General features: G+C 35.8%; 1 protein-coding gene across 1 annotated transcript; it reads right to left on the bottom strand.

Moving 5' to 3' along the window:
- Positions 1 to 5,377: 5,377 nt before the first annotated feature.
- On the bottom strand, positions 5,378 to 6,951 carry LOC122049469 (strigolactone esterase D14-like). The gene is made up of 2 exons (XM_042610850.1): positions 6,505 to 6,951; positions 5,378 to 5,941 (listed from the first exon to the last, which is right to left on the bottom strand). Exons 1-2 carry the CDS (start codon positions 6,912 to 6,914, stop codon positions 5,494 to 5,496), a joined length of 858 nt encoding a protein of 285 aa, XP_042466784.1. The 5' UTR covers positions 6,915 to 6,951; the 3' UTR covers positions 5,378 to 5,493.
- Between the last annotated feature and the right edge of the window lie 18,335 nt (positions 6,952 to 25,286).

Genomic DNA, 25,286 nt, shown 5'->3' on the forward strand with positions numbered 1-25,286 from the left:
TGAGCCTCCTTTTATAGGTGTACTGGACGTTCGGTCGACCGATCCCACTGTTCGGTCGACTGAACCCGCTCCCTTCCTTCCCGGCTAGAGTCTGACGTTGGCTCGATCTTTTGCATTTACTGATCATAAAGGGTTCGGTCGACCGATCCAACTTTTTGGTCGACCGAACAACTTCCATCCCTGTTCGTCGTGAGTTGCCGAGATCAACAGTTAATGCACCATTAATGCTGATTGGTTCGGTCGACCGATCCCTATGTTCGGTCGACCGATCCGCTTCTTTTCCTTTGTTGCTGATCGGTGCTGATGAACTGGTGTTGAGTCATCATGGTCTAGTTGACCGATCATACTGTTCGGTCGACCGATCAATGTTTGATCGAACTCTGATCTGTTCTGACCTGATCTGAATACTATATTGATTTTGCCTTGTTCGGTCGACCGATCTAGCGGTTCGGTCGACCGATCTAGTCAGACCTACAAAATAGTATTAGGCAATAAACCTGCAAAACAGATGTTAGCACAACAATAATAATAATGCATGAGTAATATAAAAGACAGTAGAACTGTCTCGATCTCAACTTGGAAACATTTCTGGTTTCTTCAGTTGGATTAGCGACCTAAGGTTGTTCCCTACAGGAACCCGACCTCACTGTCGCTGCTTCAGTTGTTTACCTCAACCTACTTGCTAAATTTAGATCTTCTAGATCTAATTTGAACTCTTCACTTAGCTTTGATCGGCCCGCTAGGACTTTCTCCTTGATTTTCGGTCCTCCAGACCTCTCGATCATACCGCCAAGCTTCGGGTCCCCTCGACCCACTTGGACTTGCACCTGGGTTCCACGATCTGCCAGGATTTCTCCTGCCTAGCCTCCAACTAGGTCTTTCTGGTTAAGTAAACAGCCTGCACACTCAGTCAACTTGAGATCACAACAAGACTTAACTTGAACCTTTGACAACATCAAAACTTAGGTTTGATTCTGGTGCAACTTGCACCAACATATATTGTACTACTACTGCCGCACAACTACTCTGGTACATCCAACCGGTACAAGCAAATCGACACCAACACACGGGCACTTCAGCTTCTACATCATCGTGTTGGGTAACTTAATTTCAGTCATTTACTTTATTGCTTAAAGGAAGTGTAGGTTATTACACTTACGTTAGATTCTCTTTGTATTTGATTACTCTACCAAGAGTTTCCACTCGACGGCTCAGGAAAATCAATAGCATGCGAGAACTGGGACGCAAGCATAATCAAGAAAGTCGAGGCCAACGCCAAAGCAACCTGCACCCTCCAATGCGGCCTTACACAGGAGGAGCTGAACCGAGTCGGCCCATTCTCAAGTGCAAATGAATTGTGGGAGAAACTGATCGAGCTGCACAAGGGCACGTCCGACACAAAGGTAAGTAAGCATGACTTACTTTTTAATAAATTATATAACATCAAAATGCAGGAAGGAGAAACAGCTAGCCAGCTTCACGCGAGAGTTCAAGATCTACTAAACAGACTTCACACGATCGGACAGAAAGTGGAGAACCGTGATGTTATAAGGTACGCGTTTAATGCCTTTCCAAGGAACACTTTGTGGGCGTCCATGGTCGATGCCTACAAAGTTTCTAAGGATTTGTCTTTAATTAAATTAGATGAGTTGTTTTCTGAATTCGAATTACATGAACAGACTAATGCTCGGTCGGTCGAGAAATGTGTTGCATTGTTTGTAGGTACAAACAAGGGAAAGGAGGCGAGAAAAAAGCATCAGATTAAACCCGAGTCCAAAGACGAATTGGACTCAGAAGACGACAATGAGATTACTGCCGAACTAGTAAAACTCGTACGGAAAATGTGCAAAAAGAAGAAGGCGACTCCATCAAATTCGAAGGTCAAGACTGGAGTTACTTGCTATGACAGTAACCAGAAGGGGGCACTACAAGCCGGATTGTCCAAACCAGAAGTAATGAAGAAAGAAGGTGGAATTAACTTCAAAATAAATATTTAATTAACTTATTTTAAAACTTGAGTCTAACTCAAATGTAAATCAATCCTTAGATGGAATTTAAATTGAAGATTAAAATTAACCATCTCATAAACTTATTAAGGTTCCCTGATTGATAATTTAGAAAAGGGTGAGATGGACCTATAATTAAAATAGTTAATCAATTCAATTAAGATGGCTTAATCTTAATTTCAAAATCTCACTTAATTTTAATTTTAAAATCTTAATTTATTTCAAAATCTCACTTAATTTGACAATTAATTTTAAAATCATAATTAATTTCAAAATCTCACTTTATTTGACAATTAATTTTTAAATCATAATTAATTTTTAAATCTCACTTAATTAATTTTATAATTAATTTAAAAATCATAATTAATTTCAAAATCTCACTCAATTTTATAATTAATTTTAATTCACTTTCAAAATCTTACTTATTTCCATAAATATTTTCAAATTATTTTTCCAAAATGATAATTACTTTCAAATCATTATAATTAACTAAATTAATTTCAAACAAAAATTAAGTGATGTAATTTTCAAAATCTTAATCATAGTAAAAATTCAAAAATATTAATTATTTGATTTTAAATTATTAATCCTTAGATCTCTAAAATCTTAATTATTTCTAATTTTCAAATCATATTATAATCACAAACTTAATTTTCAAAATCTTCAAAACAAAAAAAAAAGTTTACTCATATTTAAAAAAAAAATAAACTCATTGAGAATTCAAACTTATATTTTAAATTTCAATTTTAAAATTTTTAAATATTGATAAAATTAAAATAAAGTTAACTCCATCTCACGCTCACTCATAAGTTGAATAAGCTCGATAACCTAGAATGGGTGAGATGGAAAATTAGGAAAATATATAATAATTGTTAAGTTTTTTAAATTTACATGATTAGACTCTAGGACCTTAAATCTTTTTTGGGGCATTAATCGAGGGGGAGCGAAAGAAGGATTTGTAAATTAAGCCCAAGTTAGGTTTTTTTTAATATATATATATATATATATTGCTTATTTTTTTAACTTGATGTTAAAACAAAAATTATTCTACCTGCTGTTAAAAATTATTTTTAACTTAATTTTAAAGTACAAATTATTTTTGACCTAATGATGAAATAAAAATTAGCTTTCAGCTTAATATTGCATCATTATTTTTAATGTTGGATTAAGAAGCTTAATGTTAATTTAAATTTTTAAACATAAACTACTTTTGCATAGTGTTTATCAAATTTTTTTTAATACTTAGCTTTTTAAGTACTTAAACTTTTTTCCTAAATATTTTTTTTCAAATCTAAGTATTTAGTAAACTTCCTTTCAGCTAAGTTTTTAACTCAAGTTTAACTAAGTAATTTTCAAAGCTAATTTTTTTTTAACTAAACTTAGTTAAATTATCTTCTAAACTTAGCTATTTAGCAAAAGTACTTTCTCAATACAATCATTTTAAAGCTAAGATCAAACTAAGTTTTTCGGCAAAGGACTTTTAACTAAGTTTTCTTTAAGAAAAACTCTTTAAAAAGCTAAGTCACTAACTATATGTTTCAAAAGCTAGGTCCTTTACAATATTCAGGGAAGCTACCCTTCAAGGGGAAATTAAAAATATATTTTTTACAAACTTCTCTCTATCTATTTTTCTTTTTTGATTTATGTCAAAGGGGGAGAGAAAAATCAAAGTTAAATAAGGGGAAGTATAAGGAATTTTTTTTTGAAAGTTTTTTCTCATTATTACAGTTATGCTTATGCTTAAAATTTCCTTACATTACTGTTATATCTTACTTAACTTTGAACCGTGTTGTCATAATCAAAAAGAGGGAGATTATTGGTGCGGGAAGCATCCGACGATCGAACCTATGTTTTAATTATATCAAAGGCTTCAAAGTTAAGTTATTTTGTTATCTGATATGTTTGAATGAGCTTTGCAGGAAAGTCCTAAGTATACTTATTCAAAAAGTCCTAGCTACGGTTAGGCAGGTGGAAAATTCTAGGGGGTGGTAACCCTAAGTCATGGGGGTGGTAATCCTAGGTAAAGAAAAGTCCTAGCTGCGGTTAGGCAAAGGGAACCCCTAGGGGGTGGTAACCCTAGGTCCTAGGGGACGATAACCCTAGGTCCTAGAAGGCGGTAACCCTAGGCGGAAAGTCTTGGCGGGTAGAAGTCTTTGGGCAAAAATCCTAGAGTTGGAGACTTTAGGTTGAAATCCTAGTGTCGCGAATCAGGTGGAAGTCTGGGCGGGTCATGGAGCGGACGTCCAGCATGAAGATCGGAAGCTTTGGGCGCTGAGCAAAAGTCCAGTTAATCTGGAGGATCAACTGGCAACAGGTAAACTCTCCTGAATGGAGTAGGTGAGGACGCGTTCCCCGGTGAGGGAAGAGTAGGCGTCGGTTAGACCTAGGATTTCCGGAGGAAATCCGGAGTCAGAACCGGACACTCCGAAGGTTGTCAACTTATTTGTTTGATATTATTTGCTACTTGTCTAACTCTATTTTGCAGGGAACTAACGATTTTGCAGGGTTGGACTTAGCCTTGATCGGTCGACCGAACGGCCGGATCGGTCAAACGAACCCCAGTACAACCGGATCAGATTTCCAGATTGCAGACCGGGTTCGATCAAGGGATCGGTCAACCAAACAAAGGATATGAGTTGACTTGATCGAAGCAGGGTAATCAGATCTGATGAGGATATCATCTGATCGGTCGATCAAACATGGGGATCGATCGACCGATCCACTTCAGGTCAAACCTGATCCCGAGCTTCGAGGATCTGGATCAAATCTAAAGAGGTTATAAAAAGGAGCCTCGGATAGCACTTCGAAGATAACCGATCATGTAAAAGAAAAGAAACAGTGTTAGCATTGTTTCTGTATTTATTACTTTTCCACTGCATATTTACTCGATATTTTTTAGAAACGAACGAAATAACCTCCTCTAATGCTTTCGATCCAACATTAGGTTCATCATTTTTTTGTTTAATTAATTTCTACTGTAAATCTTGATATTAATTAGTTCCAATCCATTAGACCATAGAATTCATGATTAAGAAAATCTTCATGCATGTTCATCCATTTGCAAGTACTTTACTAATTAGAATTTGTAGAAATCATGATTAAGAAAACCTTCATGTTCATCCATTTGTGTTCACACAACTTTAATTCTAATCCTTTAATTTGGTCAACATTTTTCACATCGATTTGCTCTAAATTAAAGAAACAATTATTTTCCTCGTTAATTCCAAGTGTTGCTAAAAGCTTATTATTATTATTATTATTATTATTATTATTATTATTATTATTATTATTATTATTAATTATTATTATTAATATTATTATTATTATTATTATTATTATTATTATTATTATTATTATATTAGTAGGCTTAATCTTGTTCACATTTATCAATTTGAAATTGAAACACATACTTTGCTAGACGCAGACACTAGGATAACATGCATGGAACATCAACTATGCTTATATTTGACAAAAACATCATCGATCATCAGACAACGTGCTGGAGGACTCTGTCAAGTATCTGGAGCAACTCTGGTACCGCGACGAGCTGCGGGAAGTGACCGTCGCCGTCGATGATCTCCAGCGTCGCTTGCCCTTTGTTGATCCTTCTTTGCAAGTATCGCCCCACGGCGACTGGCACCACGAAGTCATTGCTCGTCTGGATGATGGTCGTCGGCGTCTCCACTTCGTCGACGATATCTCTCAAATCGCATAGGAAAACAGCCCTCGCTACGGTGTATGCAATCGCCGGCTTCATGCTCCTGAAGCTTGCCTTAAACTTGTCCACCATTGTGGCAGCTGCGCCAGTTATGCCAACGGCGAGGGGGATGAAGTTATCGATCCATGAGTGGAAGTCAGACTTGATGTTGGAGAGTAATTGCTCCACATTGGTCATCTCAAACCCACCTTCATAGCCGTCACCGCTGTTCAAATATCTACACGTACACACAGCTATTAATATATTCATTAATTAAGCAAAGGTGATCGATCGATCGATCTCCACCTCAACGAAGATAAATTCCAACAAAAAGACAGAAAAAACAGGTCAGCAGAAAAATACAAGTCGATGGATTTTTTTTTTTTTGGTATCTTTCTTAATGTGTGGATCGAACTATGGATAACCCTCATGCGATCAAAATGCTACTATGTATCATTGGTTACGGCTTTGCCACGATTGGCTAATACAGCGACTTATTCTCTCTACCAAGTTTGACTATCTGTCCATCCATATGGAAATTAATAACTAATTAAGAGGTAATTAATTTTAATATATATACACCCTACGACGATAAATATATACGAATGATTCTTAAACTTCATGTTTAAATGTTTGAGTGAATAAATATTGAATGTGCGGTTAATTATCTTTAGCAAGAAGACTTGCGTACTGCATGGTTGTATAATTATATATATAATTAGTGATTAATGAAACATTTAAAGATATTAATTGTTGAAAATTAAGCAACGGAATGGAAGGGAAATCATTAAGGAAGCTGACCTTGGCGAAGCAGAGAGGAGGACGAGATGAGAGAAGAGGCGAGGATTTCGAGTGGAAGCGATGCAACCGATCATGGCTGACATGGAGTGCCCCACCAAGATCGCCCCTCGCACCTGCAACCTCTCCATCAGCGCCACCACAGCCTCCGCCAACGCCGACAACGAAGACCACGACGACAAGTCCAGGCCGCCTTCATCAGTATCTACAATTCCATGTTCATCCGCGTCGGCTATGCCGGAGCCGGCGCCGGCGAAGTTCCAGTCGAAGAGCAGGAGGCGGTGGCTCCGGGAGAGGTGAGGCAGAAGGAGGTCCCAAGTCGACTGGTCGATGCCGTAACCGTGCGCCAGCACCACCGTCGGCTCCCCCTCACCGATCAACCGAACGTTAGCGATCAAATCGACCATCTTCATATGAAATTATGTGTATATCATGAAATCTACTACTAGTGTACTCTTATTTATAGAATAACATATATATTTAGAAAAAAAAAAATTGTAACTCCATATGTACACGATGGTCCATATTACAATTAATTAAATGAGTTGGGTTAGGTTTCTTTCGTTTTCTCCAATTGGAAAATATTAAGAATATGTACCCATGACGTAGACAAGATTAATCACTAAAAGCACATTTTTGTCTTCTAGTCTTGCCTCGTTTGTGGACTACATTAACTTGATTGTGATTCTTCCCTTTTAATATCTATTTATTCATGTTTAAAATAGGAAGAAAAAAAAATGATACACAAGTGAATTAATGATCGTGTCGGCGTTTGGTGCTGTTTCTTGCCGTCGAATTAATTCGCTCGACCCCAAACAAACTCTAGAAGACATAGCTGAAATGGCATGGGAGTAAAAGGAATATACTTCCTTAATTAAGCATTCCATTGAGTGAATAAATGAGATTTCCTTGGTATCCTCTCAATGCTGGAAGATACTGCTTTCAGCCTTGTGGAGAGATTGGGTCTTCTTGGCTTTTGCCTAAATGCTCATATTTACACCGTGAGAATCTCTCCGTTGACTCTTCCTTCATTTTTAATTCGTGTAATGTGTGATTAATTCAAACAACGATTGGCTATAAATATTATTGAGAAATTGATGGGCTGTGACCTATATATCACTGAAGAAGTTTCAACTCAACTGTGCAAATAAAAAAACAGAGAGAAACGGGAGAAAGAAGAAGACAAGGAGTGGAAATGGCCTGCGAGTAAAGGAATATACCTCATTATATTAATTAATCACTCCATTAAATGAAAATAAACAATATGTAAATCTTTGCGCATGAATGTTAGTTTTCACAGGTGTGATGTAGTGGTAAAGCACTTAAGAGAACAAATAAAAGACTCAAAATTTGAATCTCAATATAGATAGAGTTGGATAAGCACAAGATATATGAGTTATTTTGACATGGTCCAACACCAATGAGATGAGGTAAAGTTGGATAAGCACAAGATAGAATAAGAGTTATTTTGGCTTGGTGCAAAACCAAGGAGATCAATTTGAACAACCATGGTAGGACTAGGAGTAGCCTAGTACTCAATGCATCTAATAGTACAGACTATTATAATGTAATTTAGCGGCTCAAGAGCGACTCACTCTGAGGTTACACGAGTCTTGTTGATCAGGTAAGCCCAAGGGAGACCACTTAGATTTGAAGGAAATGACTTTATGTGCCATGAAACTTCTTCCTATCTCTTCTTTGTCACTAAGCACTATTTATTAGTAGTAGAAGAGCGTTTAAGAAAAGGTTATATAAGCTTTAAATAGGATTTCTTTAGTATCTAATAAGTTAAAAATTACCGCCATGTTTTCAATGTAATGGAATCAATACTAAGCCAATATTCAATAGAATCAATACTAGTTACTTTGCGCCCCCGGGCACATCTAAGCTAGTCGCCACATGGTACATTTATTGAAATGGACAAGGATTAATTCCCGACGAAGTTGACAGAAAATACTCTCCCGCATGGTGACTTGCTCAATTTCCTAATTTACCTCTCTATAGATGGTTGTGGGGCCCGTCATGTGGGGTACCCAGGGTCAATGTATTGTTGGGGTTGTAAGGTTACAAATAAAATTATACGTTGAAAACATATGGGAAAAATCATGAGCTTACACGGGAAAAATATCTATATTAGTATGAGATCTTTTTTGCAAAGCCCAAATATAAAACCATGATAGCTTAGACCCAAAGTGGACAATATCATATCATTATGTAAATATTCCCGACTTCTGATAAGTGACTCCTAAACTCTCCCAAGAGGAACTTGTCACTACGATCTCAGCGTAGTGTCTTGATACTTTTACCTTGACGTTACTCCACATCAGCCTAATACTCTGTGAACTTATCAAAGCACTTAGACTTGCGGCACATCAAGTAAATGTACCCATATTTTGAATAGTTGTCTATAAAATAGACGAAATATTCGAAACCAGCTCTTTCCTGGATAGTCATAGATCCACACAAATCAGAATGAACCAATTCCAACACATCTTGGTTATTCTTCCTTCCAAGTAAGACTCGCAGGTTGGAAAGGTTTTCACTACCAATGAACCCAAAAGTTCATCGGCTATTATCCTTTGAATCCTACTTAAGTTAATATAGCCTAGCCTTAGATGCCAAAGATATGATTGGTTCATTTCCGAAGGTTGCTTTCTCTTATTAGAGTTAGAAGATGTGTTATTAATTTCCAATTTGTTGCATTGTGGAAGTTATAAATTGTCAACCAACGTACCAGAACAGATAACTTCCCTCTTTTTCTTGATAACAACTTTGTTATCAAAAAAGATATTTAGTGTGGACGTATACAAATTCAAACATTTGTAAGAGGGGTGTTTTACCTAGCTTTATGACAAATTAATAGTTGGTATTACTTTGGTCACGCAAAACAATAGCAGTGACTCCGTTAGGGAGGATATTATTGAATGCGTCTAAGTGTATACCATTATTTGATACTTTGTCCATTAAATAGGATTGTGCCCCTTCAGTTGGAGAAGATCACATGCTCCTAAATAATTTCCTATAACCATCCATAAAGGAAGTTTGATCTAGTGATCCGCAACAAACCCATCCATTGTGGAGGGAGGCACTCAGAGCCAACACACAAGCTTGTTGCATCACTTACAAACCAGTAATGGAGACCGTGAAATTTATTTAAAAATCCCTCTCCCACTTAGTTATTTAAGGTGAGGAATTTTAACCTATGCTAGCATATATCACATGCACACACACACATCACAGTAAATAAAAGCAATAAATTTGGAAATTAATTTTTCAACTATTATGGCCTTTTCTGTCACTGTTCTCCATGTGCTCCAACCCTAGCTGCTGCCATCTTTAGCCACCGCTATTGGGTCCAGTCGTCGCATCTATCTTACTTCTTATTCCGCTGCGCCTCTGGTCCTCAAAAAGCACCACGCCTCGCAAGAATACGATTCGCGACAAAAATAGAATTTTACATATATCGATTCTATATTCTACGAAGGAATGTACAATCCTATATTCTACGAAGGAATGTACATGTAATCTAGATTGAAAATAAAATTCTAAAATCCAAGGGCTAATACAGCTCCTGCTGTATTAGTTACATACAATCATGCACACACAAAAATAATGCCCTTGACATGTCCAAGGGTCCAATCACACATAACATCTATAAGCCATTATAGTTGGAGCCTACAACCATAAAGTTAGCACATCCTACTATTATCCTGCCTAAATTATGTATGACATGTGCATAATCTATTTGAAAACCAAACACACAGAAGCAAACTCTAGCTCTGATACCAATTGTTAGTTGGTCCTAGGAAGATCGTACTGGTTCCACTGTATAAAAATTTTGTACAAGTGTCGAACCTTTCCTAAACAACCTATTGTGCTCTTTAGAAGTTAAATTAGGAATCGCAAACGGAACTTAAAATTATTGATTCCAAATTTAACTTATCTGTTCTTAATGGTTTAGATTTGGATCGCAAGCGGAACTTAACACTATTGATCTAAATCAACCTATGTTATAAATTTAATTAAATATTAATTTTCAAAATTGGCTTCCAGGTTAAACATAGCGAGGCACTAGGCCTTCTTGGATATGGGAGCAACCACCACTTCCTAGATAAAGCCTTTTAAGGAAAGCTAATATTTAATTTCCTTATATAACTCTAGGTTTAACCAAAAGGAACAATCGAATCACAAATTCAAAAAACAAAAAGAAAACACAAACTTGAATTACAATTCGAAAAACTAGAATCTAATGCCTCTTGTGTTTGGAATTCTTACAAAGAAAAATAACTAGTATGTTGCGGAAGAAAATTACTAGTTATACCTTTTCTTTGTATGCTAATAACCTCGAGATCTTCTGCCGTATTCCTCGCCTCACCTTGGACGTTGTGTGGGTGACGATCCTCCAAGATGAACACCACCCAAAGAGCTTCTCCTCCTTCTCTATGTTTTGGCCACCACCACCACCAAGGAGCAAAAGAGAGCAAAGGGAAAAGAGAGGGAGAGAGGGTCGGCCACAAGAGGATCACCAACAAAAGAATAAGAATTGTTATATCATGAGGTCTCCCCTCCCCTTCTTTTATATTACTTGCCCAAGGCAAATAAGGGAAGACTTTTTACAAAAATTAAAATCTTCTTCTTGTTTTTCTTTTTCCCTTTTTATTTTTCCTTTTCTTTCCTCTTGATTGATTCAATCACCAAACATGGATTGATTGGCTTGATTGACCGGCCCCTTGCTTGGGCACAAAGCAAGGGTGGCCAACCAAAATAATAAGGAAAGAAATAACCTTTGTAAAATTTTATAAGCAAAGAAAAACTCTTATAAAATTTTACAAGCTCTCTTTTAATTTCCTAAAGTTAATGTTAAAAAAGGAAAGTTTTAAAAATTAAAACCAAGTTTTAAAATTTAAAACTTCTCTTCTAAAATTTCCTTTTTTTTAACATGGTTAGAAAATTTTCAAATTTAAAACTTCTCTTCCTTTTTTCTTAAAACCATGAGGATGGTTAAAAAAGGAAAGTTTTAAAACTTTTAAAATTTCTTTTAAACCATGTGGCCTAATTCAAATAAAGAAAATTTTATATTTTAAAAACTCTTAAAACTTGTAGATATCTACAAAGAGAAGATTTTTAAAAAAATTCAAAACACCCCTCCTTATTTGAAATATGTGGCTGGCCCCCTTAAAGAAGCATATGGTCGGCCACCTCAAGGAGAATATGGCCGGTCCCTTTGGCTTGGTCACCAAGTCATGGGTCGGCCCCTTCTTGGACACCAAGATGGACTTTTCATGAGTAGATTAGAGGCTTTAATGAGGCTATGACAGGGACTTAGAGGAGAAATTGGTTTTGGCCTTCTAATGAGCTTGAGTATCCCGTGTTCGCCCCGAACACACAACTCAAGTTCATCAATAATAACTCATTTCACTAGAGAGTTATTATTGCACTACCGTGCCAATCTCAAATTACATTATGGGCTCCTTCTTATCATGAGTGTGTTAGTCTCCCTGTGTTTAAGATATCGAATGTCCATTAATTTAATTGAGTTACTGACAACTCACTATAATTAATGTCTTAGTCCAAGAGTAGTACCACTCAACCTCATTGTCATGTCGGACTAAGTCCACCTGTAGGGTTTAACATGACAATCCTTATGAGCTCCTCTTGGGGACATTCTCAACCTAGAAAACTAGGACACAGATTCCTTCTATAATCAACAACACATACTATAAGTAATATCATTTCTCAACTTATCGGGCCTATTGATTTATCGAGCTAAATCTCACCCTTTGATAAGTTAAATAAATAAATACTAAATATATGTGCTTGTTATTATATTAGGATTTAGAGCATACACTTCTATAATAACTAAGGTCTAGTTCTTTTATTAAGTCAGTATAAAAAGAACTTACCTAAAATGGTCATGCTCAATACACTTAGAGTGTATTAGTGTAATTTATTAGTCAAGATAAACTAATATCTAATTACACTACGATTATTCCAATGGTTTGTTCCTTTCCATCTTAGTCGTGAGCATCTGTTTATAATTTATAAAGAACTAATAACATGATCTTCTGTGTGTGACACCACACACCATGTTATCTACAATATAAATTAATTGAACAACTATAGTTAATAAACAAATGTAGACATTTGACCATTGTGATTCTTTATTTCTAAATAAATGTTTATACAAAAGCTAGGCTTTTAGTATACACTCTAACAGTGCTCGCATACAAGTCAACCTTGGTTCAATACAATCCAGGCCCTGGATTTGCACCCACCCCTGCACACCCAGTGTGAGAGAGTCTCTCCCCATGCATATGTTTACAACATCAATGAATGTGTCATAATTTCTACCAATAATAAAGCTAAGAGACTTCTAATGTTGGACTACCAATGCATGCACAATAGAGTCTCTTCGTCTCCGCCTCTTTATTCCATTCACATTTCCAACAATCCCCCACATGAATGGAATACATGGTATATGATAGAATTCAATAGTTGAGTCAAGTATAGGATAAGTAGGTTTTACCCTTTGAACCTTTCCATGTGAAGATGTATTTTCTTACTGGCTGACAATAGACATGATGTCCTTGAACTATTCTGCCATCTTTGTAAGCATTGATAAATCTCACCTAAGACTCTCCCTGATACAACTCAATTCTCATGTGTGTTCGTTCTTGGCCATAAACAAGCCTGGTTCTATGAGAAGCTCTAAGAATTGTGCCTCCAATTCTCTTCTAAGCAACCCCACTTCTTTCTCACATAGGTGATCTTTCGAGAGTAACCATCTACTCTTCTTGATCATTAAAAGTTCATTGACTTACCTTAGTCCGGTCACTATTTTATTGGGTTATCTTTTACAGTATGTCTAGTCAGTGCAAATTAATTATCCCTTTGAACGTAGTTCTTGGGATCTCCAGTCAATATAGGTTAGGTGTCCTCTGTACTGATTGTTGACAATGACATCAAACTCATTCTTCATGATGCACTTACAACTAACTCTCGATTTAACCCTTTGGTTAACAGATCCGCTAGGTCATCCTTTGACTTCACATAGTCAACAATGATAACTTCCATTGAGAGTAGTTGTCTCATGGTATTATGTCTATGATATATATGTCTAGACTTACCATTATACAGATGGCTCTATACCCGACCAATTACTGATTGACTATCAAAATGTAAGTAAATTGTCGGCACAGGTTTTCGTCATCTTGGAATATCTTTTAAGAATTGCCATAGTCATTCAGCTTCTTCACCACATTTGTCAAGGGCTACAAAATCAGATTTCATCGTGGATTTGGTTATTACCGTTTGCTTAGAATATTTCTAAGAAATGGCTGCACCTCCTAGAATGAATGCATATCCACCTCGTAGACTTAGAGTCTTTTATGTCAAATATCCAACTTGCATCGCTATATCCTTCGATCATAGCAAGATATCTCATATAGTGTAGTCCATATTAATGAGTATACTTCAAGTACCTTAGTACTCTTGTTATCCATTTCCAGTGCTCAACACCGGGATTACCCTTGTATCTACTCAGTTTACTTACTGCATAGGCCAAGTCTGGTCGTGTACAACTCATCAAGCACATCAGACTTCTAATCACTCGAGAGTACTCTATCTGAGAGATACTTTCACCTTGATTTTTCGATAGATGTTGACTCATATCTATCAGCATTCGTGCTAATACAATATCATCCTTGGTGAATTTCTCAAGAAGTTTGTCCACGTAATGTGACTGACTAAAAACAAGTCCTTCTATCATTCTAAGAATTTTGATTCCTAGAATCACATCAACTAGGCCCATGTCTTTCATGTCAAATCTTGAGTTCAATATATCTTTAGTGGATTTGATTATCTTATCATTACTCCCAAGGATAAGTATATCATCTACATATAGACACAAGATGACGTAATCATTCTATATGGCTTTCATGTAGACACATTTATCACACTTATTGATCTTGAATCCACATTCCTTCATGGCATTATCAAATTTCTCATGTCACTACTTTGGTGCTTGTTTCAAGCTATATAATGACTTCACTAATTTACAAACCTTATTTTCTTGTCCTAACATAGAAAACCCTTCAAGTTGCTTCATATAGATTTCCTCTTCTAGATCCCTATTTAGAAAAGCTATTTTTACATTCATCTGACGTATTTCGTGATTCTATAGAGTGGTTATAGCCAACAATACTCTAATGAAAGTTATTCCCGACACCGGAGTCTGGCCTTATACTTATCAATTATGTTATTTGGCTTTATTTTTTTTTTAAGATCCACTTGCAACCTAGTGTTTACTTCCCAGAGGAAGATTCACAGATTTCCAAGTATGATTTTGCAAGATAGATTCTATCTCAGATGCAATTGTCTTTCTCTAGTGAGGTCCGTCAGAAGAGCTTACGACTTCAGAGTAACTTCGGGACTCACTTTCCAATATGAAAATGATAAAATCTAATCCGTAGGATTTTTCCACCTGAGCTCTTTTGCTCCACACTACAAGAAAAACATCATTCAACAACACTCAAACGAAAACGGTTTTATACCAAACCGTTGTCTTTTTGCCTTTTAACAACGGTTTTAACAAAAACTGTTGTCTTTTAGTAATTTTTTTGGCCTATGACAACGGTTTTTAAAAATCGTTATCTAATTATGTTTTTTTGGGATATAACAACGGTTTTTAAAGGGTACGACAACAGTTTTTTAAAACTGTTGTCTATGTGCGCTTTTTTAGGATTACGACAACGATTTTTAAAAACCGTTGTCTATTAAGTGTTGTTAAATGCAATTGTTTTTTCTTTCGCCACTTTTTCTCCTTCGTCATTTGTCTGTTTTATGCCATGTTTTTTTCTGTCTCTTTCCCAAAACCCTACTCTTCGCTGACTCCTCCTCACCGCCCTCTTCGTCGCCTCCCTCCTCACCACCCTCTTCATCGCCTTCTTCGCCGCCTCCCTCCTCACCGCCCTCTTCGCCTCCTCCCTCCTCACCACCCTCTTCGCTGCCTCCTTCCTCGCCGCCCTCTTCGTCGCCTCAACTTTCGGCCTCGCCACCTCCTCCTCGCGACCTCTACTTTCAGCCATCTTCACCGCCTCCTCCTCCTCAAGCCTCGACCTTTCTCATCCTCCTCCTCCTCCTACTCCTCGTCTTCCTCTTTCTCCTCTCTCTGGGTTTGATTCGCTTCGGAAATGGCGGCATCACTCCAGTCGGCAGTGTTCCTCTCAAATCGTATTGATCCGCACAGGCGTCTCTTTGCATCCCCTGCGAGATCTCTTCCAGGTTTTTTTTCGCCTCTTTTACGAATCAGATAACTATTACTGATTTGGGATCTGAAGATATGACGATTGTTCCTTTGGCACTCAAGAACGAAAGGAAGCATCTCCGGTAGAATTCCTAATGTAAACTTGTTAGAGTCAGCGTAGAAGAAATTGGTGGCGTAAAAGGACATTTTGGACCGATAAATGCTATGGCTTTCAACCCTGATTGGAGAAGGTTTGAATTCCTGCTCAGCTTTAACGGAATAATCAATTCTCATTGGCCTTCTGAATGATCTAAAATTCAAAATAAAATTTTTCCACTGAAGTTTAAATTGATTTCTCAATTTTTTGATTGGCGTGTCTGCATTTCATTTATCCTAGCCCGCTGTATGTATTCTTGTATTTTTTTTTCATATTTTGTTTTATTCATGAAATAGTACTCTAAACACTTGATTTTCGATGTATAGCTGATGAAATTGGGTTTATTGTATTCTTAGTGGCTATAGAAAATGAGTAATCTTTCAGTAATTAATTACAAAATTTGCATATTGTATTGTTGTTCTCTTTTTCCCCCCTTTGGATAGCACCTTTGATTATTGACCCAATGGTAACAGCATTCTGGTCATTGATTGGGATCGATTGAGATGTACGTTTTTGTTTCTGATTGAGCATCTAACCATGGACCAGTGCATTTGATAACCAAAGCACAAATGATTTTGTTAGTCTTTTTAATTGAAATATATAGGAAAAGTGGTGGTACATGTATAATTACATTCGGTTGGGATATTTTTTCCTTATAAATATTGATCATGTCTTAAGGTTAAAGAGATAGTACGCTGACTCTAATAGATGATTTATTGACTGGTGGAAGATTTCTTAAACTTAGAATGAAATTTTCTTAAACTTGTTAGATCCGATGGAAGGATCTCCGGTAGGCTCAGTGGAAGAAATTTGATCACAAATGCTGTTGCAGTTGAGTGTTGTTTCGTTCTTACTCGTCCTTGTAAATCGATACAATATGTCTCGTTATTTACTTACATTTCTGTCTCTTCTCTTGCATGGGTTAGACGAAGGCCGATACTCCTACAAGTTCCACCGACTCTAAACCTGGGTAAGTTTCCTCTCTTATGCAGTGCTGTTTCTTGACAATTGATTTTTTTTGGAAATTGCAAAGGATTTCTCATGTTGAGTTGTTATTTTATAAATTCATTTGTGGATTGGAAGAGACGTAGGACAGGGAGTTGTTACTCATTATAATCTTGGCCCAATCTGGAACATTGTGTTTATAATAGCATCCACTGTCTAGTGTTTCCATGTCCCTTTTCCTTGTTGAAACTTTTATCCAGCAGGGCGCTAGTATTTTCTAACTCATATAAACATTTATTTGTTGAAGCTTCTGCTATTGTCAGAATTCTTGTTGATCAAAATCAGTGGTATTTTGGTGCAAGTTACTCCAAGTATCTGTTGTCAGATTTATAAAGTGTTCTTATAATGTTGAAAGAAAATTTTATAATGTGGACGTAGGAAGTTTCAGAATATTTACTGAACTAGGGTGGAATCTGGAATTTAATTAAATGCATCATTATGTAGAGATGCTGATAAAGTGGACATGATTAGTCAGATCAGTAGAGCTTCTGGTGTGTACAATCGTTGTATGTCATATCTTAATTTGCCAACTTTATACTTATAAAATGTAAGATGGAGTATGCGCCAAAGGATGATATGTTTGCTTGTTTGTTGCTTTAGGCTTGTGAAGGGCATAAACATACTGTTGCTTTACATTTGATTTCATCATGCCAGAAGTTTTTATTGTATGAACATGGAATATTAAAGTCCTTAAATGGCTAAGCACGCCAATGAATATTAAATTCTACAACAATTTTTGCAGTGTGATTGGTCCAATTATTTTTGGACACAACAAAAACAACTAATGATCAACTAATGCTCTTCACTCTTCAGTCCTTACTAAAATGATTAAGATATTCTAAAGTTAGATTTCAGCCTGATGAAGAATATTCTTTGTGACTGTACAATAGTGCAAGCAGAGCAATTAAATGTGCTAGTTGTTGTAAGATTTTTACTGAAAATGTGTGATAATACATATAGTTTGTCAGGAGTAGATTTATTTGCTCTAGCAATGGAAGAGGTAAAAATATCTTTTGGAGTTGTCCTTTAGTTTATGGTAAAAACAGTTTCGAGTCACTGAAATACAATGATTTTGCAGGTTGCTCCATTGGCCATCTCAGATGCGGCTATGCTTGCCCCTGAGGAGATTTTTCATGGAAAAGGAAACATCAAAGAAGAGGCAGAGTTAACAAAAGAAGAGAGGAAAAGGAGACGGGCCAACCAGAAAAGAAGATTTCGAAGATTGAAAGGTATCCTTTATTCGCTTATATTTATGGTTCTACTTATTTTCATGCTTGTCTACAATCTGTGCATAATGGTCAAAAAAATTAGTGGCGAACTTGTGACAGACATGATCCACCACTTAGAATTATATAGTTCTTGTGCACAGGATTGTATAATTTCATTCTGCTCTTTTTAGGTGTCCTCAAGAGTATTGGGAAGAATGCCGACAAGCTAAAAAAATGAAGAGACTTTAACAAATTAAGGAGCACTAGGAGCTGCAATCCCTCCTCTTCACCGACATCTAAGTAGAAAATCTTGTGTTATATTGTTCTACCTTTGTTTTAATAGTGTTATCATTTTGTTGGTTGCTTATGAAATTTCTTCAGAATGTTATAAATATTATTTTTGAATGTTAGAAAATTGTATATTAAATTTTATTTTGAAATTTAGTATTTTGAATGATTTATAATATTGAAAAATTGTGTATTAAATTTTTTTTATTTTTTTTCTAAAAAAGACAGCGGTTTTTCACCGTTGTCGTAGATAGTTTAAAACTGTTGTTGAAGACCCTGTTATTAAAGGTAGACGCTCAAAGACAACGGTGAAAAACTGTTGTCTTTGAAGGAAAAGACAACAGTTTTTCACCGTTGTAAAAAATGTTGTCTTTGCCTTCAAAGACAACGGTTAAAAACTGTTGTCTTTGGCCACCCCTTTTAATAACACGACCTTTAACAACAGTTCAAAATGGCCTACGACAATGGTGAAATTGTTGTTTGACTTTTTTCTTGTAGAGCCATCTAAGCTCAACCTCAACTAGTTCATCATTATCTTCTTCGCCTTGTATTTCATATGCTCGTTTTGAGAAGCTAGCATCCTCTCTAGTCTTATACAGAAATATATGCTCGAAGAACGAGACATTTCTTGATTCTATTATCAAGTTCTTGTGTATACCTAATATTTGTAACTCATACACAAAAAATTGATACGCACTGCTATTATGTGCATATCCAATAAATATGCAATTAACAGTCTTTGGTCCTATCTTAATCCTTTTCGATCAGACACTAATACTTTGGTAAGAAACCCCCACATTCATAAATATTTATAAGACGATTGTCTTCCATTCCACAACTCATAAGGGGCTCTTATTTATCTTCTTTTGAAGCACCTTATTTAAAAGATAATTAGTTGTTAATACAACTTTTCACCACATGAACTCTAGCAGTCTAAAGCTCAATCAAACTCTCTTTTAGAGTTTGATTCTTTTACTCAGCAACTTCATTTTGCTGAGTTGTATAAGGAGCTGTTATTTCATGTCTGATCCCATGTTTAGCATATAATTCAGTGAACAGTGATACATATTCACCGTCTCGGTCACTTTGAACCACCTTAATCTTCTTATTAAGTTGATTTTCAACCTCATTCTTATATAGAATAAATTTCTCCATAGCTTGATCCTTACTTTTGAGAAGATACACATAACAATATTTTATGTTATCATCTACAAAAGTGATGAAGTATTTATTCCCAACATGTGTTGGTGTACCTTTGAGGTTACCCACGTCGGTGTGAATTAGCCCAAGTGGATCGTTGCTTCTCTCAACATGTTGAAAGGATGACCTTGTAATTTTTACTTCAACACAAATTTCACACTTGTATTTTGGGTCAAGGTAGAATGTAGGTATGCTTCATATATTTATTAATCTACGTAACACATCATAGTTAACATGTCATAGTCTACCATGCCACAAACATGAAGACTCAAGCATATAAGTGGAAGAGCTTTCATCTTTATTTATCTTAGGCCTAATGGCCATTACATTGAGTTTGAACAACTCATCAAATACATAGTCCTTTCCTACAAACATTCCATTTTTGACAGTACAACTCTGTTTAACTCAAAAAAAAATATGTGACATCCCTAGTTTTTTTTTAATATCTAAAATATGAGAACACCATGAATCATAATTGTACTACTACCATACATATTCTCAATTTAACTGAATTACAATAACTACCAGTATCATTTGGCACTGGTCATATGGTCTCAGAAATTATTCTACGAAAGGAAACATTTAGCTATGAGGAAACTAAACTGGAAGGTCTTCAGATTGTACTACCATCATCCCGAGCTGGCTCACAGGTCATTGCCACCTGTCTCATTTGTCTCCTTTCCTAAAAATCAAGTTATAATATGTGAGTCGAGAGACTCAGCACATTCAGAACTGTGTTATGCATTAGTTAGCACCTATAGTCTAGTGTACTAAGCGATACCCAGGCTAGGTAACTTAGGACTTACCTACTGGCATATTATGGACATGAGTATAGGCGTCAACATAGTCATACGAGCATAAACATAAGCATAGGCATGTAAATAAACTAAGCATGAAATAGACATAATCATGAGCACGTACATAAACATAGGCATAAGCATACTTACATGACATAAACATACACATACACATAGGAATAGACTTGATCATGAGCATCGGTGTATAAATAAGGTAAGCATAAACATAACTACATAGGGTTAGTGAGCTCCCGGGCTAAGGACACCGGTCATAACCCCCGTCCAATTCATGAATACTAAGTTACGTATTTATATGGTTATCACAACCATGTTTCTAAAAAAGATCAAATATCGTAAAATCTTTTTAAGATCAAATCTCAGTTGTAAAACCATGGTACTTAGTGGCGGGGCGTCAGCAACTTTCGTCACTAGGCTGTGGCCTAATATGGAAATAGATGTTGGACTCTCTTTGGGGCCTTTTCCCGTAAATGGTATCCCTCTGTGGCATTTTCCCTCATAGTATTCCCATCAAATTATTATATTTTGTCACAGACAACTTACCCGATATTGGGCTCCCTCTGGGACCTTTCCCCGTAAACGGACTTCCTCTGAGGCTTTTTCCCTCACGGTATCATCATTAAATATTTATCATTATCATTATCACTTAGTTACATTCAACTTACTCGATATTGAGCTCCCTCTGGGTTTTTTTCCCGTAAATAGGCTCCCTCTAGAGTCTTTTCCCGTAAACGGACTCCCTCTGGGGTCTTTTTCTTCATGGTATTCTCATTAATTAATTTACATTATCAGAAGCATGATTAGGGTTATAGCTTATCAAACCCAAGAAATGGTTGAGTGCATAACATGATAAATCCTCAAATTCGTAGCTACCATATATTATAAAATTGTCAAAGCATGATTATTTTCCTAGCATGTCAAGCCCTAAAGGTCCAAAAACTAATATATACCTACAATGTTATCAACCATAATTATCTTCATAGCATGTTAAATCCAATGGATCCACAAACTCAACAGGTAACCTATAAATGTTATCATGATAAGATGTAGGAAGAAACATAAACATATACCTAAACCTAGAATTTTGTAATTTACCTCTATCACCTTAAGGTATCGTAATCAGAAATAAGAAGAACATGAACATAAACTTAAGTACAAGCATACAAATTCATAACATAAGCTTAAGTATAGACTTGTGCATCAACATAGCATGAGCATGCATGCCAACTTAGACATGGCATAATCGTAAACTTAAACATAAGCATGCAAATTCATATCATAAGCTTAAGCATAGACTTGTGCGTCAACATAACATGAGCATTCATGGCAACTTAAACATGGCATAATCGTAAACTTAAACATAAGCATGCAAATTCATATCATGAGCTTAAGCATAGACTTGTGCATCAACATAGCATGAGCATGCATAGGAACTAACATGATAGTAAGGAAATAACATGATCAATCTCCCTAATACCATGAATAAAACTAAATTTTATTAAATCCGAAACATAGAAATTATACAATCAATCTAGAGCAACAAGAAAAGTGCTACTTCTAACGAAAAGCAAATATAAGGATCTCAACATGATTGTAAGGGAAAGACATAATTTCTAGCTTAACTTGTTGTACCCTAAAGATATTAAACTTTCATCCCATTAATGAGTTAATAAGACTCTGATTTCATAGCATTTGAAATGATGTAAAATGAAATTTAATTGGTACATATCAAACGAACTAACTTATCAACATCATTATACAAGGAAAGGTCATCAAAGACATGTTTTATGGCCTAACTTGTTAAATCCTAAGGATCCAAAACTATTATCACTTTGATGAGTTATTAAGGTCACTGATTTCCTAACATTTAACATGACACAAACCAAACTACACCATAGCATGCGATATCAAACAACTAGCATATCAACAATACCATTTCAATGGTCCTACTACATGGAACATATACATATATTTCCAGTATTTAAAGGACTCTAAAATCTGTTAAAATATTTTAAAATGCTCTCTATACATTAACCATGAGTTCCCTAATTTTAGGGGTCATTGCATACATAAAAAAAAATAAAGAAACTACATGAAATGTTATGACTACAATCAATTATCCAATTTAATGAAGTATGAAGAATCCTAATATTTTTACCAGTGACTAAATGACATTAAATTCAGATTTAATTCACCTAAATATTCTCCATATAATAACCATAAGTTCTCTAATTTTAAGGGTCATTGTATGCATCAAAAGAATGAAGAAATGACATAAAATATTAAAACTACAAATAATTATCCGATTTCATGAAGTATGAAGAGTCCTAATATTTTCACCCGTGATTAAATGACATTAAATTTATATTTAATTCACCTAAATATTTTCCATGCAGGTCCCTTAACTTTGCATATTATAAGAAGGATTTAAAGCATATAGAAGACAAAGAACATGCAGAAAATTGTAAAGTAGAAGCATGAGGGACAACCTTTAGCATTTAAGGAAACCACCCCTTCAAGAAATCTGAAACCCTCTATTCATACAAACCATTTGAAGCTTAGGAAAGGAACATAAACTAGGGAATCATTCTCAAAGAAAATAGCCAAAAACATCAAACATAAGATCCGAAATTTCACAAAATATAGAAACCAACTAAAACATTAACAAAGTAGGGAATATGCCTTCAATCTTTGGCTACTAACTCCTCTTCTTGTCTTCCCTTGGAGCTCTAGAGCCGGTGGAGGCACAATGGGGAGGGGGAGCTCCTTAGGCCCAGCGGCAATCATCCAATTATAAGATGGAGCTTTTAGGTAAGGGTGTTATAGAAGGTGGTATGTTTAGGGCTTTGTCTCCCCTTTTTTATATAAACTAAGTTTTATCCCTTTATAAATGCTAAGTGCTATAATTTCTATATACTAAGTTTTGTCCATTTATAATTCACATATTATAGTTTCTTAATTATATATACGTTATATTAAATTTACACTCTGTAATTTACATTATATATTATTTATATTTTATTTCTATATTGATTAGATGGATAATTTATACACATAAATTATATAAATAATAAGTATTTATATATTTATATCTTACTATTTTCTTAATAAAATTCATTAATCCAAATTTTCTAATTTTAGGCTAACTTAACTAATTAAATCTATTTATGTAAATAAATTATTAATTAAATCAAATAAATAATTACAATTAAACCAATAAATGTCCTTAATTAAATAAATTTGAAATCTAATTAAAGTATAATTAATCTAATAAATCCTATTAATTAAATAAATTTGAATTCTAATTAAATTATAATTTAATCCAATAAATCCCCTCAATTAAATAAGTAGTTTCGAACAATACATAACGTGAAAGTCATGCTTACTTAACAGTGATCTCCGGGCACTAGATTCTTCCAAATCTCCAGAACATACAACACATTGTTTAGTGTAAGACTCTTGTCTGAGGTCATATTCGGCACCACTTTTCTTTGGCCCATGATGTTCAAGGTTGCTGAGTTCTCCATGAACAGTTTGTCTCCATTGACTTCTTCAAAGTTGTGAAGTAACTCCTTATTGCAATAGACATGTCTGGTGGCTCTAGTATCGATCCACCATTGTCATGAGTTTGAACCGACCAGGTATAGTTCGGAGACCACAACGTATAGGTCGTCCATTTATGGTCCCTCATCAGGTTGGCCTCCTACTTTTTCTTCGGCTTTATGCATTCCGAAGATTTGTGACTAGCTCGACCATAATTGAAGCACTTCCCAGAGAATTTCTTAATGCCTCCTCAGGGTCCCATCTTGGAATTCTTTGAGTTCTTCCGCTTCGAGTTTTGATCATGCTTGACCATGTTGGCTTTCATAATAGCCTGAGAGAATAGTTTTCTCTCTGAACTCTTGTTGTTTTCTTCGATGCAAAGTCTAACGATGAGTTCTTCTACATTTATTTCCTTCCGCTTGTGCTTCAAGTAGTTCTTGAAGTCCTTCTAGCCTGGAGGCAACTTCTCAATAATAGCAGCCACCTGGAAGGTTTCACTCAAAATCATCTTTCTGAGTGGATCTCATGCAAGATCACCTGAAGCTCTTGGACTTAGCTGATCACCGTCTTAGAGTCAATCATCTTGTAGTCCAGTAATCGACCCATGATGAACTTCTTGGCCCTACATCCTCCATCTTGCACTTATTGTCCATGGACTCCCACAGCTCCTTAGCAGTTCTCTTCATGCTATACACAACGTATAGTGAGTTGGTAATGCAGTTGAAAATGTAGTTTTGGTAAAAGAACTTAGAATGAGTTCATGCCTCCATTGCACTGATGGTCTACGCATCAGCATCCTTAGCACGCTTAGAAGGCTCTTCGGTCAAGAGCCGAGCTAAATTGAGAGTAGTTAAGTAGAAAAGTATCTTCTGTTGTCACCTCTTAAAGTTCAGTCCACTGAACTTCTCTGGCTTTTCCCCATAATTGATTGGCACAATTCCAATCGGGGCGGAGGGAGCATTTATGTGTTGAGTCTATTGCACCTCAACACTTTATTCTGTGGGCATCTCAACAAAATCAAGTTTGTTTCAAGATTGTTGGACAATCTATTGTCAGAGATATTAGGAAAAGTATAGAATTGAAATTACATGAAATTAATTCTAACTTATCTGTTGAGATAACCAGAGTGGATAATCTCAGGTTGTCAGTGGGGCTAGTTCTACCAAGCTTCCAGTGGTCCAAGTTGCAAAGTTGATGTGGTGCGTAGCAAAATCAGGAGTTGATGTTGAATCGGGAAGAAAATTCAATGACTAAGGTACCAAGGCCTGCATTTAATGCAGTTTCCTTGAAATAGATTCGTCTCACCTCCGATTGTGCTTCAAGAT

Source organism: Zingiber officinale, chromosome 2B (genome assembly GCF_018446385.1).
Source record: "Zingiber officinale cultivar Zhangliang chromosome 2B, Zo_v1.1, whole genome shotgun sequence".
NCBI classification, from domain to species: domain Eukaryota; kingdom Viridiplantae; phylum Streptophyta; class Magnoliopsida; order Zingiberales; family Zingiberaceae; genus Zingiber; species Zingiber officinale.